Here is a 16,754-nt window from a genome sequence, read left to right as displayed (position 1 = left end):
TTCCAGTTTTACCTTACTATTTTGGCACATTATCTTGCTATTGCTGGTATGCTGGTCTCTGTAGGACAGGAAGTGCTTGTATACGGAAGTGCGTTGTTTGGCGCACAAACGGTTATTTATTTTTTGCTACAAAATAAGAACAGGTTTAAACATGTAAAAAATTTTAAGACAAAGTTCTTTGAAACGCTATAATAATTTAAGTTCGTTTTGGACCCAACAACATTTATTAAATTACTTTTTTTTTTTATTTGTATTTAAAGCGCAAATGTATAACTTAAAGTAACAAACGAGTCAACTTGCTATGCACTTATAAATTGCCAAAGTAGTAAACTGCTTGGAGTTAAATGCCAATTTTGACAGAATAACGGACATGCTATTCATCTATACATTTAGACCTTTGTCTAGAGCCTTTTTTGTTTTGTTTTTAAAGTAATATTTACACATAGTAAAGTTAAAGTACGTAATTTGCTTCTGATAAATTATAAATTTAATATGCTGATTGGGTCAAACTAATTTAATTGCTGACTGTTACATACTAGTACGTAATCTATACAATACTTCTAAATTACAGTAGGCCATATATAAACACCGGCAGGAGACTCCGAGGACGACCCAAAACACGCTGGGGAGACTGTCTCCCGGCTTGCCTGGGAACGCCTTGGGATCCCTGCGGAAGAGCTGGACGATGTTGCTGGGGAGAGGGAAGTCTGGGCTTCCCTGCTAAAGCTGCTGTGTCCGCGACCCTACTTCGGATAAGCGGGAGATAATGGGCATATATAAACTGTATTACAATATAATGACCAATAATATGTTTGCAAATTGCATTTGAAGCAATTTAAAACAAAAATGAACACAAAAAAATTGACTTCATATTATAGACTACACAAGAAATTTAACTTGAAGTCACAGGAATAATGTTTAGCATGGTTTCTATTTTTGTGCTAGTAAAATTAGTGTATATTTGCTTAAGATATGTTATTTAAAATAAATCCCTCGTGCCGATTGCGGACGACGCCAAATCAAAATCTGTGATTTCTTGCTTTGGTGTATCATATAATCATAAACCAAACAATGGTTGAATAGGTTTGTTGTGTTGCTGGTGGATGCAGAGACAACTTGCACTTTATACGTCTTTGCTCACCGTCTTCCACGGCAGACCCAAAATGTAACCAAATAAGTGATTTCGACTTGCCTTTCTTGTTTACAAGTCGTTCCTGGGCCATTTTTAGGTCTGTTACTTTGTTAAAACGTTGAGTATGAGCGTGTGCAGTGTGACTTGCGGGGTGCGGGCTGGCTGGCTGGCTAGCTTGGGGAGGGCAGCGCAGCGGAGTAACTCATGTGCACATGCCTCAAAATAACTCAAAATTAGTATTAATAATCATTTTTTATGATTATGCCAATTTTGTAATCGTGGAGTGTAATAATCGAAATCGTAATTGAATTTTGATTAATTGCACAGCCTTATTCATATGAATGAATAGAGGCAAGTTAGAACAAAAAGTGGGGGAGAAATAAGGCAGATCAGTGTTCCAAAATCAACTACAGTTCAACAGGTATTGAAAATAGGGTCAGATTTATTTTTTCCACAAAACATCTCAACAAAAGGGAAAGCTGAGGACTACACATTTTAAATTTGTGACTTTAAAAGAACTAAACCTCTTCCTAATGTGACAGATCTATGAGACAAAACTTGGAATACTTCACTTCTACATTTGCACCAAAGTAGTATCTGAACAGTTCCAGTCAGAAAACCCAAGCTCATCAAGGTCACCTACAAGCTCCTCAGTGAGGGTTCCAAACTCTCTTTCAGGTGTTTTGCTGAATTTGCCTAGTTTTAGTGTCATTATTCAGTAACAATTATGGTTGTGGAGGAAAATTGTGGTTGGTTGACTTGCCATGTATAATATTTGTCTTTTTGTTTGTAGCAAAATGGTGATTTCCTGATTCTGAATTAATCAAAAATTATCAAAAGTAGAAGGAAGATGGGGAATGTGAAAGACTATCTTTCCCCAAATACAGATAAGCAAGATCTGACTGTTGATTGTGATTCTGGTAGCAGCGACTTTTTGTAAAATTATATTTTATTTTTATTAAAAAGCACCATGACACAAAAATACATTAATTTGCCACAATTCTAAACACTGCTTTTTATTTTAGGTTTGTTCCCACTTCCACCCGAATGTGATGAGCAAAATTCTGGACACGTATGAATTCCACTTTATAAAACCATGACTGATGACCAAACAATGACCACAGTGCCATTATGCATGCATTATTATGCCATTATGATGTAAAGGCAAAATCTTTGTTATGCTCTGAATAATTGTAAGAATTTAATTTTCATGTGCAGCAGGACAGCTGACCCACAGAACACGCAGCAGGTTATTTTATCAGTGACGGCAATGGCGTTATACCGATAAGAGATGTAATTAGATTACTGGGTTACTCAAAAGTTAACGCCATTAGTAACGGCGTCATACTTAAACGCTGTTATTCCCAACACTGCTGACTAGGGATGGGACGCGACAAAAATCCCACAAGACGAGATGTCTCACGAGATTGAGTCCGCGAGAACGGGATTTTTGCTAAATTTCTAATATAAAAAAATACCTAATGTAATTTTTTCAGTTGTCTAAATGTTTTTTATCGAAACAGACTGCAAGAAAATTAATCATCTAGGTCTAAAGTGCAAATGCAAACAGGAGTCACTTTCGTTACATGCTCTCAAATATTGCTGCAATAACAGCTAAAGCTGAGATCTCTTACTGAATACTTTGACAAAATCCAACTGTGCTCGTAGGGCAGTAACTCAATTGTATATAGTGTTTTATGTTAATTTATTGGCTTTATTTATTTTTATTTTTATTTTATATATTGGTTAATTTATTGATATATTCATTAATAGATGTATCACTGCCTCTTATTGTTTTTTTTTTATTTATTGTATTGTTTTTAAAGTGCTTTGTTACAAAGTAAAATGCACTACAGCTCTAGCTGTTATGAAATGCGCTATATAAATTAAATTGTATTGTATTGTAGAGTTCAACTTGTTTCTCAGTCGATCATCAACAAGGGGAATGTGTCAAGATTTACGCAACTCGTCGTAGTTCTGGGCTCCTCAGAGCTGCACACCTGCTCGATATTGCGAGCCAACATGTCCAAAGAGTTGTTCTAGCGCGTGATTACGTCCATAATTAGTTTGTGCGCGGCAGCTCGAGCTGTCTTTATTTAGACGTTTATTATTTAGCTGCTGTTGAGCATTGGTGAAAAAAAGAAACTATACGCTTGACACGTCTAAACAAACACGATATGCGGCCAACTTTGGACCAGCTGCACTAGCGTTGCGTTCATTGCCTGCACGATAAGCACTTAATGTGTGGCTCAAAGCCAGCCTCACGTATCACCACATCCATGTTGCGAGCGTTGTCGGTTACAACAGCGACTCCATGATTTGGCCTCGGAAGTTCCCATTCGGTGACAGCTCCTTTTAGGACATCTGCTATAATCACCCGGACTACAAAACACAGTCAAAAGAAATAGATCTCGTGCTGTGCAGGGACGAGAAATCTCTTGGCGCGTTCTAATCCCACGAGACACGAGATCTCGTCCCATCCCTAATTATTAGACATAAAAACAATTGACTTTAAAATATTAAAATGCACTACGGTGTTAAAAGTACACATTTATTTTGCAGAAAATGGGTAGCAACTCGTCCCATCCCTACTGCTGACAACTGACAGAAACACGCTAAGCCTGTCTTGCGTGTGTAACCCGCCAATACGCTACTTCAGACTGTATATATGACTTGGTATGTGTGGGGCATAGTAAAAAGTGGAATAGCAATTTTGTTTTGTTAACATTCAGTACATACCTTATCCCTTTACATGCAAAGTTATGTCCTTATCTGGGACATCTCTAGAGCATAAAAATCTCTCCGAACCATCACACATGCTCATGTCAGCGCCACCGTACGCTTAAAGTTACGACCCGGAAGTGAAAGTCTTTCGTTTTCCTAAAATAACATTGCATTATTTTGCAATAATTATTTTTATTGTAAAATAAAAACGGAAAACTTACTGCATTATTACACAACAGTTTTGCAATAAAACGCAATGGTATTGCGTTATAACGCAATCTTAAATACTCTCGTGATGTCCCCTGGCAGGCTCTGTCGTGGGGCACTCGTCCTGTCGAAAATGTTAAAAAAATAGACAACATCGCCAGTCATTCTGGTGACCGACGGTGGTTTTGTTGGCAGCTAAATGCTTTCTTATCGCAGTGTTGTTTTCGTCAACGATGAAGAAAATATTTAGTTAACGCCCCTTTTTTTCATGACGATAACGAGATGATGACGAGCTAAACGTGGCTCTTTGATGACTAAAATATGACGTAACGTATAGGAGTTTTCGTTGACGAAACGATACTGGACGAAATTGTGAGGGTGTGGTCTGTCAGACGTTCAAAATGCATAACTGGAATCATTCAGATTTTAGAATGTTTTGATTCCTCGTTAACTGTGCGAAGAAGCACGAAAAAAAAAACATGTGCGCACGGCGTGAAACCCCTCCTGCCGCCGAAGCTGAGTCGCAAGTGCGCGGCAGCTCCCACCCACTGGCTGCTTGTCTCAGTCAGCCCCTCTGCTCGCTTGAACTGGCAAGCGCGGGCCGCGGTGGCAGCGACTCGAGATGTTCGCAGGGCCCTTCCCATGGAGTTCCACAGCTGCGGCAGCCACTGACTTCGTCTCTTGAGGGAATACGATAAGTCGTTTGTGATGACATTTTGCTTGCACCTCTTCTGAAGAAATAGGTAGTAGGGTTGCGAAGTGTGATCTCTATGAGGCACTCTGAGCGTAGGTCATTGCATTCTATTAGTTCACCACTAACACTAAATTCCACACACTATACCTTTAGAGAGTTTGATGCTATCGTTATGCTTTAGACTAGCGACCAGAAGTTAGCACGCCTCATAGCCCAAATGCAGAAAAGTCCATCGGGATACCCTAAACATTCACAGCCTTGATGGCAACGCACAATCGAGTGACACAAGGATAGAAGTGTGGGTATTTGGATTGGGCCTTTGTGTGCATTAATGTTCACTCAACAGGTTAATACAGACCACAATGCATTGGGAGCAGCAAAACATGGTGCAAGCGCTAATATCAAAGCGATACAGTGACTTTGTCTAAATTCACAGGCTGGGTCTGCCAAAGGCCACATTTTCGTCTCTTCCGGCGCAACTCAACTGCACGTGGTGTCCAAATTCACAAAACCCTGTCCAAACTCACCACAGTTTAAGCGATCCATGCTCCACATGCGGTGGAGCCTTTGAAGGCGTCGAAGGACCCAGCCTGCGAATTGTCTTTCTGAAATTTGGAAACCACGTGCAGTTGAGTCACGCCATAAGTGACATCATGCGGCCGGAAAATGTGGCCTTTGCAGGACGCATGTGAATTTGGACACAGCCAGTAACTAAACACCACGGAAATATTTAATCAATTCAATCAAATTGAAAATATGTATAGCAAATTAAATAAAAAACTCTATGTTGGAAAATAGAACATTTAAACTGGATTTAGTTTAAAGAGGGACTGCTGGAAACTTCTACATCGGTTTTTAAATGCTACAGAATTGGTTAGGAGAATTTAAGAATTTAAAATAGGGGTTAGGTGTGTTTTTTTGTTATTATTATTACTGTTGTTGTTATTGTTAATTTTCTCTCTCCTGGGGTAATTGGTAAGCGGCACACCTGGTTCACTCTCCTTACCAGTATGTGGCGGTAATGCACCTGACAGTTTCTTGCCAACCGCAATAAAACTCCACTAGAAGAGGAAATTAAATTAATACTTTTTTCTCAATTCACAATTAATAGTCGGTTAACAAGCCGGTGCGTCATGTTAGGTACGATGGTCCAATGATATGCGAGGAGGAGCTAGTAGTTAGCTGGCTGTCCGAATCGCCAAACAGAAAGGGGTAGAGTGACTAAGAAGGAGAAAACTTGTGAGGACAGACAAGACATGTCGTTTGAAAGACACTCATTCACTCACTGATGTCGACAATTTTCAGGGAGAATGGACAATTGGACATACAAACGGGTTGTTTGAAATTTGAACCGCGAGGTTAAAGTGGCGTAGCACACTGGGTAAACGTGAAATATGGAACCTACCTGGACTCTTGAGATTATATTTACTCTCCATAATCTTCAACCACTTGGAAGAATATGTACCGTCGCAGTTGAGCTGTTAATTAGCTATTTAACGATTAATCAACTGCGTATGGGTTATCTGAAATTTAGCTCTTTGGCTAACATTGGTGAGCGTTCACTGGCAGCTGAAAGCCTGGTCGGATCAATCCCTTTTCACACACTCAGGCACACACCTAAAACGAACTATGCCCAATTCCAGACGTCACAAAGAGATCTATATGGTATCTGTTTTAATACCGAGTTTTAAACTGTATTTTAAGAAAGTCCGTCGTCGTTTGCGTGACGTCAAACATGAAAATGTAAAGTAGGCGGAGCCCACAAGATTGACACGGTTTAAGCACATAGACATGTATACTAGACCCCGCCTCGAGCAAGCCTGACTGGATTATCAATACGTCATTGCGTCTGCCATATTGAATGTGGCCAATCGGCCAATAAAAAATGCAAGCAAATTGACTGAATTTCATAACGCGGCAACCGATAAAGGGTAAAGGGGACAAACTAATCCTTCTCGTTCACTCATTCACACTTATATATCGTTGGCATCGGCCCAAAACCTAATAAGTCGCATTTTGGTGAATTTTATATTTTTTCCCAAAATTAAGACTATTGGTCAGTCCGCATGCAGGGGCGTTATTTTGACCCATTACTAACTGTACTAACTGATTTCAAGAGTTGAAAATGACTTGCTCTCTTTCATGATATCATGCAAATGGTTGAACAAACTTTTTTTGGGGTCTCCTGAAAAGTGACTAATTTGTAGGTACAGTGGTACCTCTACTTACGAAATTAATTGGTTCTGTAAGAAATTTCTTAAGTAGAACATTTTGTAAGAAGAGACATTTACATGTTTTCCATGTAAATGCCCTAATCCATTCCAAGCCCCCCAATATTCAGACATAAATGTTTTCTAAAGCATAAAAATGCATCAAAACATGTAACAAATACGGTACATGTTACAATTAGATGTTCTCTCTCAGAAGTGGTTTTTGCCTGGCGTTTTGTAAAGAACTTTTGTGGCAACTGTCGAAACATTACGGTCATATTCTTTGGCGAGATCAACCAAACGCATCCCTTTTTCGTACTTTTCTATTATCTCTTTGTTTTTATTTTATTTTCCTCATTTCTCATTCGGAACACGGAACACCTCATGTCCCGAACTACGGTCAAGCTATCACGCTCTCATTTTTCTGTGGTTAAGCTATCCGCTCCTACGTTTTTGAGTGCGTGTGTATTCTAAACCTTAAGGTAAATGCTTTTCCGTATGTCGCAACTGTGCACAAAATACAGTGCACAATGCATCACTTCCTTCACGTTCGAACTGTCAATAACATTTTAAGTTCAACAAAATATTTTAAGTTTTGCTGTTATAAAAACTGGCTTTGCTGCATTTCGCAACAAAGAGTTTACAGAACTAATTGTTCCCTGTATTGTCCCCCAATTTAAAGATATAAGTAGAAACAACCAAGCAAATTGTTTTGGAGCAAACAAACAGCTTCATCAAAAAACATCAAAATGTGCTAACTAATAGTGTTGCCATAAATGGGAATCATTTATTTTTTAAAGTTGATCCAACTTATATTATTGTTTTAGCCAGTAAATAAATACATAAATAAAAATACAAGTTGCAGTTTATTTACAGTGTGGTTAGTTGATCATCGGGCTCTTTTGTTTGTGCTTGCAAATAAAGACGTCTGTGGAGACGGCTGTTGATCCCTTTGTAAGAGAGAAACAATTAACTGTTGATCTTCCATTAGAAGGAAACAGAGTAAGGAGGTTTTACCTCCTGAGGGCCCAATACTTGATGACATGGTGAGGAAATATGGTCTTAAGTCCATTGTGTTGTTAAATCTCAGCATGCCTGAATATAGGTTTTCAGAAGAGGGGACGAGTTTAAACCAAGTGTCAGAAGTGAAAGAAAAAAAAAAATAAGAAAAGAGAAACTGAATTGAAAGTAAAATGAAAGAAAACTGATACTGAATTGAGCAGTTAGACAACAATGAAACTGTCAGACCTGAAAAAAATAGTCCCCATGACGCCACAGAAGCCGTCGATAGAGTAGACACTGATATGCGAGCCTCAAGGGGCATCAAGCATCGTTCGTGGCCTTCTTTCAACATTGTGGTTGAGTGAAGACTCGTCTGCCTCCTCTACTACAGCGGTGGTGTCCTCAATCCTCTTGGTCTTCACTAGGATGACCATCCATCCATCCATTATCTAAACCGCTTCTCCTCACAAGGGGAGTGCTGGAGCCTATCCCAGCAGTCTTCGGGCAGTAGGCAGGGAACACCCCGAATTGGTCGCCAGCCAATCACAGGGCACATAGAAACAAACAAACATCCGCACTTACAATCACACCTAGGGGCAATTTAGAGTGTCCAATTAACCTACCATGCATGTTTTTGGAATGTGGGAGGAAACCGGAGTACCCGGAGAAAACCCACGCAGGCACGGGGAGAAACATGCAAACTCCACACAGGGAGGCCGGAGCCGGGATCGAACCCACGACCTCGACCTACTAGGATGACCAGATTCTCAAAATTTAAAACTGGAACATTACATTTTAGGTCCGCTGATAGTGTAGTGGTACACACGCCTGAGTTGTGTGCGGGCAGCGTGGGATCGATTCCCGCTCAGTGACAGTGTCTACGTGTGCCCTGCGACTGGCTGGCGACCAGTTCGGGGTGTAGTCTGCCTTCGCCCATTGACGGCTGGGATAGGCTCCAGCAACTCCCCGCGACCCTATATAGGATAAGCGGTTTGGAAGATGACATGACATGACACTACATTTTCACTAAAAATCAAATATACAATAAATTCTCACTAGGAACTATTTATAACAATTGCTAGTCAATCTGGTGACCGGTGGTTACTTTAGCTATAATGCTAATATGCTATCTTGGTTGACAGTTCAACATCCCCGAACAAGTCAATACACACACCATTAGGCCTCCAACCTTTTCTACTCAGTCCCGGAGTTGTGGCAATGAAGCTACTCCTGAAAAAAATTGTACAGTATCACCTGCAACTTGAGTTGCCATGCGGCTGATATGATTTTGCCGCGCTAAATAAATTATAAAAGGTTTTCAAATATCTCCTGCAATGTGGTCACGCACTAGTCATTGCTGTTTGGTGCATTGAATGAGTATTTCTATGGATCTTGTGAGAGTGGTCACTGAACGCACCTCGACTCAACTGCCGACGTTGTGCAAATTGCCTCAGGAGCGCGCACATATTGAGTGAAAACTGTGGATCACTACTCGTCTGTTTTCATTTAAAGCGGATGTCAACCCAAACATTTTTTTCAAGAATATGTTCTATGCAAGCCCATTAGTTGAAACAGGTCCATCCATCCATCCATTATCTCCCGCTTATCCGAAGTCGGGTCGCGGAGGGAGCAGCTTCAGCAGGGAAGCCCAGACTTCCCTCTCCCCAGCCACATCTTCCAGCTCTTCCGGAAGGATCCCAAGGCGTTCCCAGGCAAGCCAGGAGACATAGTCTCTCCAGCGTGTTCTGGGTCGTCCTCTGGGTCTCCTGCCGGTGGAACATGCCCAGGGAGGCGTCCAGGAGGCATCCTAATCAGATGCCCGAGCCACCTCAACTGGCTCCTCTCAACGTGGAGAAGCAGCGGCTCGACTCTGAGTCCCTCCCGGATGGCCGAACTTCTCACCCTATCTCTAAGGGAGAGCCCGGACACCCTGCGAAGGAAACCCATTTCGGCCGCTTGTATCCGAGATCTTGTTCTTTCGGTCATGACCCACAGCTCATGACCATAGGTGAGAGTAGGAACGTAGATCGACCGGTAAATTGACAGCTTCGCCTTTCGGCTGAGCTCCTTCTTCACCACGACAGACCGATACAGGGTCCGCTTCACAGCAGACGCTGCACCGCCTGTCGATCTCCCGTTCCATCTTACCCTCACTCGTGAACAAGACCCCAAGATACTTGAACTCCTCCACTTGGGGCAGAATCCCATCCCCGACCCGGAGAGGGCACGCCACCCTTTTCCGACCTAGGACCATGGTCTCAGATTTGGAGGTGCTGATCTTCATTCCGACCGTTTCACACTCGGCTGCGAACCGCTCCAGCGAGAGTTGGAGATCGCGGCTTGAAGAAGCCAACAGTACCACATCATCTGCAAAAAGCAGAGATGCAATACTGAGGCCACCAAACCGGACCCCCCCGACACCTCAGCTGCGCCTAGATATTCTGTCCATAAAGGTTATCAACAGAATCGGTGACAAAGGGCAGCCTTGGCGGAGTCCAACACCCACAGGAAACGAATCCGACTTACTGCCGGCAATTCGGACCAAACTCTGACAACGGTGGTACAGGGACCGGACAGCCCTTATCAGGGGGCTCGGTACCCCGTACTCCCGAAGCATCCCCCCACAGAACTCCCCGAGGGACACGGTCGAACGCCTTCTCCAAGTCCACAAAACACATGTAGACTGGTTGGGCGAACTCCCATGCACCCTCGAGGACCCTGCTAAGGGTGTACAGCTGGTCCACTGTTCCACGGCCAGGACGAAAACCACATTGCTCCTCCTGAATCCGGGATTCGACCTTCCGACGGACCCTCCTCTCCAGCACCCCTGAATAGACCTTGCCGGGGAGGCTGAGGAGTGTGATCCCTCTGTAATTGGAGCATACCCTCCGGTCCCCTTTCTTAAAAAGGGGGACCACCACCCCGGTCTGCCAATCCAGAGGCACTGTCCCCGATGTCCACGCGATGTTGTAGAGACGTGTCAACCATGACAGCCCCTCAACATCCAGAGCCTTTATGAACTCTGGGCGGATCTCATCCACCCCCGGGGCTTTGCCACAGAGGAGCTTTTTGACTACCTCGGTTACTTCAACCCCAGAGATAGGAGAGCCCACCTCAGAGTCTCCAGGCTCTGCTTCCTCAGTGGAAGGCATGTCGGTGGAGTTGAGGAGGTCTTCGAAGTACTCTCCCCACCGACCAACAACGTCCTGAGTTGAGGTCAGCAGCACCCCATCTCCACTATAAACAGTGTTAATGGTGCACTGCTTCCCCCTCCTGAGACGTCGGATGGTGGACCAGAATTTCCTCGAAGCCGTCCGGAAGTCATTTTCCATGGCCTCCCCGAGCTCCTCCCACACCTGGGTTTTTGCCTCAGCAACCGCCAGAGCTGCATTCCGCTTGGCCAGCCGGTACCTGTCAGCTGCCTCAGAGGTCCCGCAGGCCAAAAAGGCCCGATAGGACTCCTTCTTCAGCTGGACAGCATCCCTTACCGCTGGTGTCCACCAGCGGGTTCGGGGATTGCCGCCACGACAGGCACCGACCACCTTGCGGCCACAGCTCCGATCGGACGCCTCAACAATGGAGGCACAAAATATGGTCCACTCGGACTCGATGTCCCCCGCCTCCCCCGGGATGTGGGAAAAGTTCTGCCGGAGGTGGGAGTTGAAACTCCTTCTGACAGGGGATTCTGCCAGACGTTCCCAGCAAACCCTCACAATACGTTTGGGTCTGCCAGGTCGGACCGGCATCTTCCCCCACCATCGGAGCCAACTCACCACCAGATGGTGATCAGTTGACAGCTCCGCCCCTCGCAATAAGTATGCCGATACCTGCTCGGCGCCTCTCACCCTGGGCAACTCCAGAGTGGAAGAGTGTCCAACCCCTCTCGAGAGGACTGGGACCAGAACCCAGGCTGTGCGTGGAGGTGAGCCCGACAATGTCTAGTCGGAACCTCTCAGCCTCATACACCAGCTCAGGCTCCTTCCCTGCCAGAGAGGTGACATTCCATGTCCCAAGAGCTAGTTTTTGTTGCCGGGGATCGGACTGCCAAGGTCCCTGTCTTCTGCCGCTGCCCAGCTCACACGGCATCTGACCCCTTTGGCCCCTCCCACCAGTGGTGAGCCCATGGGAAGTGGGACCCACGTGTCTTTTTCGGGCTGAGCCCGGCCGGGCCCCATGGGTGCAGGCCCGGCCACCAGGCGCTCGCCATCGAGCCCCACCTCCAGGCCTGGCTCCAGAAGGGGGCCCCGGTGACCCGCGTCCGGGCGAGGGAAAACGTGGTCCATTAATTTTATTCTTCATAGCTTAGTCTGGTCCCTCACCTCGGACCTGTTTGCCATGGGTGACCCTACCAGGGGCATAAAGCCCCAGACAACGTAGCTCCTAGGATCATTGGGGATTGAAACAGGTCATTCTTATAAATGTTGCGTTAGTGGAACAAGTGTTAATCCACCCGTTTTTATCCATCTCAGGGGGTGGCCATTTTGTCATTCTGTCAACTGAAAATGACATCACAACTGCTCACATCGACCAATCACGGCTCAGATTCAGCAAACAGGTCAGCCGTGATTGGCCATGGTGATTGGTGATTGGGTGACGTGTTTAATTCGAGTTCTTACTTCAAATTCAGCACTGACCAGTAGTTTTACATGCCTTTTTCACATTTAATCAGCATAGCTTAGTCTGACAGACAGTTATTACTCTGTGCGGTCTGTGTTAAAGGTCTGTGCGGCGTAACCTCACCCAGACGACTTAGACTGCCTCAGACATGGAGCTTTACCAATGTTTAATACGCGGATCCTGCCCTCGCGGATCCTGAGGTCCTCTGGCGCGGGCCTTTTATTTATTCCAAGGGTGAGGACCAAACTGCATGGCGAGGCTGCATTCAGCCGTTTTGGTCCTCACCTTTGGAATAGCCTGCCAGAGGATGTCAGGTCTGCAGAGACTGTTGATATTTTTAAGAGGAAGCTCAAGACACACCTTTTTAGTTTGGCTTTCAACAACTTTTAAATAATTTATCTTTTCTTTTGATTGAAGATAATTCTATGTTTTGCTTTGAATGTTTTAAAGCACTTTGAGTTGCATTTTTATGTATGAAAAGTGCTATATAAATAAAATGTGATTGATTGATTGATTGATTGAATACAGTCGAAACCAAGTACCCTAATCTTAACCAACAAGTAGTGGATTTGAAAGAGGGGTTGGTAGACTGAGTGACTGTTTCCGTGACTCGTTGAACATGCAGCAGAATTTGCTTGAACAATGGGACAGTCTCAGCAAAGAAAACCCTGTTCCTCCAGTGGTCCTACAGTCTTCTGTTGTCCCTATTGCTATATTCATGCCTCATGCGAGCAGAACCAACAGTTAATGCCAACTATACCAATCCATTCTTACCGACAAATCCATTCCTACCTGCCAGTCCTTCCCTCCCGTCTTACTCGGTTGAGCTGAGCAATACTTCCAGAGTCATTGCAGCAGCTTTGCATCACTCCTAGCTGGAGCCTCCTGTTTATGGTTGAGACTGTAAGGTGCTGCCTGAGGACTGGTTACAAGCTGTTAGCGCCTACAAATCCTCATTACGTTACTAAATCAACTGTCGCACTTTCTTGCGAAAGAGCCCAGGAAATGGTTCAAGGCCCTGAGCCCTGAGTTCTGTCAACTGTTCAAGACAGTGTTTCTGCCTTCTGTCAACCAAGAATGTATTCTGAGGGGGGTTTTGAATCGTGTCCAGGCTCATGATGAACCACTTCCAACTATTGTTACCCACATGCTGAGTGAATTTAACAAAACAAGCTGAAAAGCCCACTGCCTGAAAGAGGGCAAATTGAACTGATTAGTAAACCCTCTTTTGAGAAATACAGAGTTGCACTTTATGGCACCAATGTCTCTTCTGTGATGGAGCTTTTGCTTCACACTCATGAGCTTCACTCAGTGCTTGGACCAAGTGGACCACAGAGCTCTTCGCGTTACAAAAGCGGCGTAAACCTGACCCTTACTGCTTCGAATGTTCTCTACCAGGTTTTATGTCATGCACTTGCCCCAACTGTAACAACAATCAATTTTCTGCACAAAATGCTGTAAATGCAGCAGGGCCTAGCCCGGAGCAACCACATCTATAGCGCCTGGTTCCCCTGACTCAGGCCAACAAAAGATTGATAAGGTCATCATAACAGCCCTGCAACAAAGCAAGCAGTCGGAAGCTACAGAGGGAGGAGGACGTTTCGCAGAGGCCAACCTCCCACCAGTCGTTAGCTGAACCTCACTCACCTCCAGTTCAGGATGGGCTGATTCTTGGATACCTAGAGAACAATTTTTCCGAGGTACACTGGACCACTCCTCTGAGAACGAAAGTGAATTTCAATGCAACATGTGTTGATGTTACTCTTGTCACAGGTGCTTCCCTCTTAGCTGTACGAGCAGACCTCATTCAAGTTAATGGCACCTATCCCAGTAAAACGAGTGAGTGGATCGGCCCTGCTGTTAATCTTGCCAGTAACGCTCCTTGCATCCCTGTAGGTGTCATTTGGCTCAATATTGGATTCATGAAGAGAGACTTTTACTAGCATTTTGCGATTATACCAAAGTTGTCTTCTCCTTTCATTCTGGGAATGTATTTTATGACAAGAGCGTCTGTGTCTATCCACATTCCCACAAGGACGGTCCACATGGATGACGTTATTTGCCCCCTTGTGGACAAGGAGGAGGATTGTCAGAATTAGTACTTACATTCATCTGAGACTTTAGTGTTGATAGACACTTGACCCTTTGCGGAGAAGGTTTCAGAGTCAAGCCTTTCGGTGAACTGCAAGGACGCTTTGTTTGGTCTGCTCACCAAGTTTTCTGCTATGTTTGATGGTCATCTTGGTCGGACGTCACTCTCTGAACATGTCATCAAGACTGGTGATGCAAAACCTGTGAATCTCCCATCGTATCACACGTCACATGCAAAAAAGCATGCGATTGAATACCAAGTGCAACAGATGTTAAAAGACAATATCATTGAACATTCTACAAGCCCTTGAGCTACTCCAGTGGTCATTGTCAACAGGGCCGCCACTGACCCGAGGTTCTGTATGGACTTTCGCGGTCTCAATCAAGTGACTCGAAAAAACTCCTATCCCTTACTCCAAGTAGATGAGTCTTTAGACTTTTTGGCGAGGGGTAAGTTGGTCTCAACTTTAGACTTGGCGACAGGCTATTGGCAAGTTGCTGTGTCGGAGGCCTCTAGACTGAAAACTGCCTTTATCTCACACTGTGGTCTCTTCCAGTTTCAGGTGCTACCTTTTGGGCTCTGCAACGCACCAATGACCGTTAAAAGACTCATGAACTCTGTTCTCGCTGGCCTCATTTACAAAATGTGTGCAGTCTACCTTGATGACATCGTTATTGTCTCACCTACCTTCGAGCAACAATTAACCGATCTGCAGGAAGTGCTGGACAGACTCCAAGCCGCTAGCCTATCGCTGAAGCTCAATAAGTGCCAGTTCTGCCTCAAATAGTTCACATTCCTTGGCTACTGCATCACGTCATCTGGTATTAAACCGGGCCCGGGCAAAGTTAAGGCCGTCAAGAGGTTCAACACCTCCTCTAAGTGAGGCATGTCCGACAGTTCCTCGGCCTGACTGGATATTTTGTATTAGGTGGTGGACTAAAATAACACAACAGGATTGCAGCTCAAAGGCTCCTCCAATTCCATTTCAAATTTGACAATAATATGAATGAGCATTTTACACATGTTTTACTAAGGGGATGTCGAGGCGAACCAAAAGTGTGCCATGTGGGTGATCCCATTGTGATCATGTTGCAACCTTGTTCACATACGTAGGGGAATAGGCTGCTATTGTGGAATGCTTCAACAATCATGAGTTCTAATGAAAAGTAAGACTTGGCACTATTATATCCTACATCCAGATTTTTAAAAAATCAAAGAAGGTGACGCGATATGACGTGCGCTCTGATGCACAGCCCTGACGTCGCTGGTCTTTGAAAATGTGTGTCACGCAAGTTACGCCCGGTGTTTATGTTGAAATGTTTTTTTTTTAAGAATTTCATTGGCCGTTGAATGCGTCAATCACCCGCTTAGCAAGTTTGGTTGTGACTGCAAACATAACTGACGAATCATCCATATGCAGGGGTGGTACTATTTCCGCATGGAATATGTTCATTGGCTGTTGAACTCTGACATGGGAAACATTAGTTTATTGGATCAAGTAAGCAATCAATCAAACTAAGGTCCAGTCTATGTTTTTAAAGATCGTGTGTCTAAATCCGTTGAACGTAACTAAATCTACGATGTAAAATATGTACATATGTAATATGTATCTGTATCTGATAGCAACCTGTAACGGTTGCAGCAGCTAATAACGTGGCTTCATGGATGTCAGGCTTGTTGAGGACTAACTATATTACTGGAATACTTTTACTGGACCCTTGTCGACGTAATATGATCATTGATGATTGATTATGAAATTACGTCAGACATTTGAGGATGAAATGGTGAGTTGCACATTTTTTGTGTGTTAGCATTGTTTTGACTTGCTCATAAATGCTGCAAATATGATTGTATCGTATAATGTTTGGTATCATTCGAATCTGCGGAAACTCAGTTTTCTAACCATATATAACTTGCCCAGGAATGCTTTGAAGTTGTTCAGTATGTAGTGAATGTTCTGTGTGCACGACCCGCAAACCCACATGTGGGTGGTTGGAATGGCAACGGGATATATAAAAATTGTCTTGATTGCATATCGTCGCTGTCCTGTGAAAAACACTTAGGTCCATTTTTTTT

At 44.1% G+C, this 16,754-nt stretch overlaps 1 protein-coding gene across 2 annotated transcripts in view; it reads right to left on the bottom strand.

Moving 5' to 3' along the window:
- Positions 1–6,499, bottom strand: part of ube2j1 (ubiquitin-conjugating enzyme E2, J1) — a 60,742-nt gene extending 54,243 nt beyond the window's left edge. For both annotated transcript variants that reach the window (XM_086018943.1, XM_086018941.1), the window contains exon 1: positions 6,163–6,499. In XM_086018943.1, coding sequence (XP_085875069.1) covers positions 6,163–6,193 — 31 coding nt within the window. In that variant the 5' untranslated portion in view covers positions 6,194–6,499. The remainder of the gene's footprint in view (positions 1–6,162) is intronic.
- Between the last annotated feature and the right edge of the window lie 10,255 nt (positions 6,500–16,754).

This window comes from Filicampus tigris, chromosome 20 (genome assembly GCF_054856515.1).
Source record: "Filicampus tigris isolate MCC_2025a chromosome 20, RoL_Ftig_1.0, whole genome shotgun sequence".
NCBI lineage: Eukaryota > Metazoa > Chordata > Actinopteri > Syngnathiformes > Syngnathidae > Filicampus > Filicampus tigris.
This window is presented reverse-complemented; position numbering and strand designations above follow the sequence as displayed.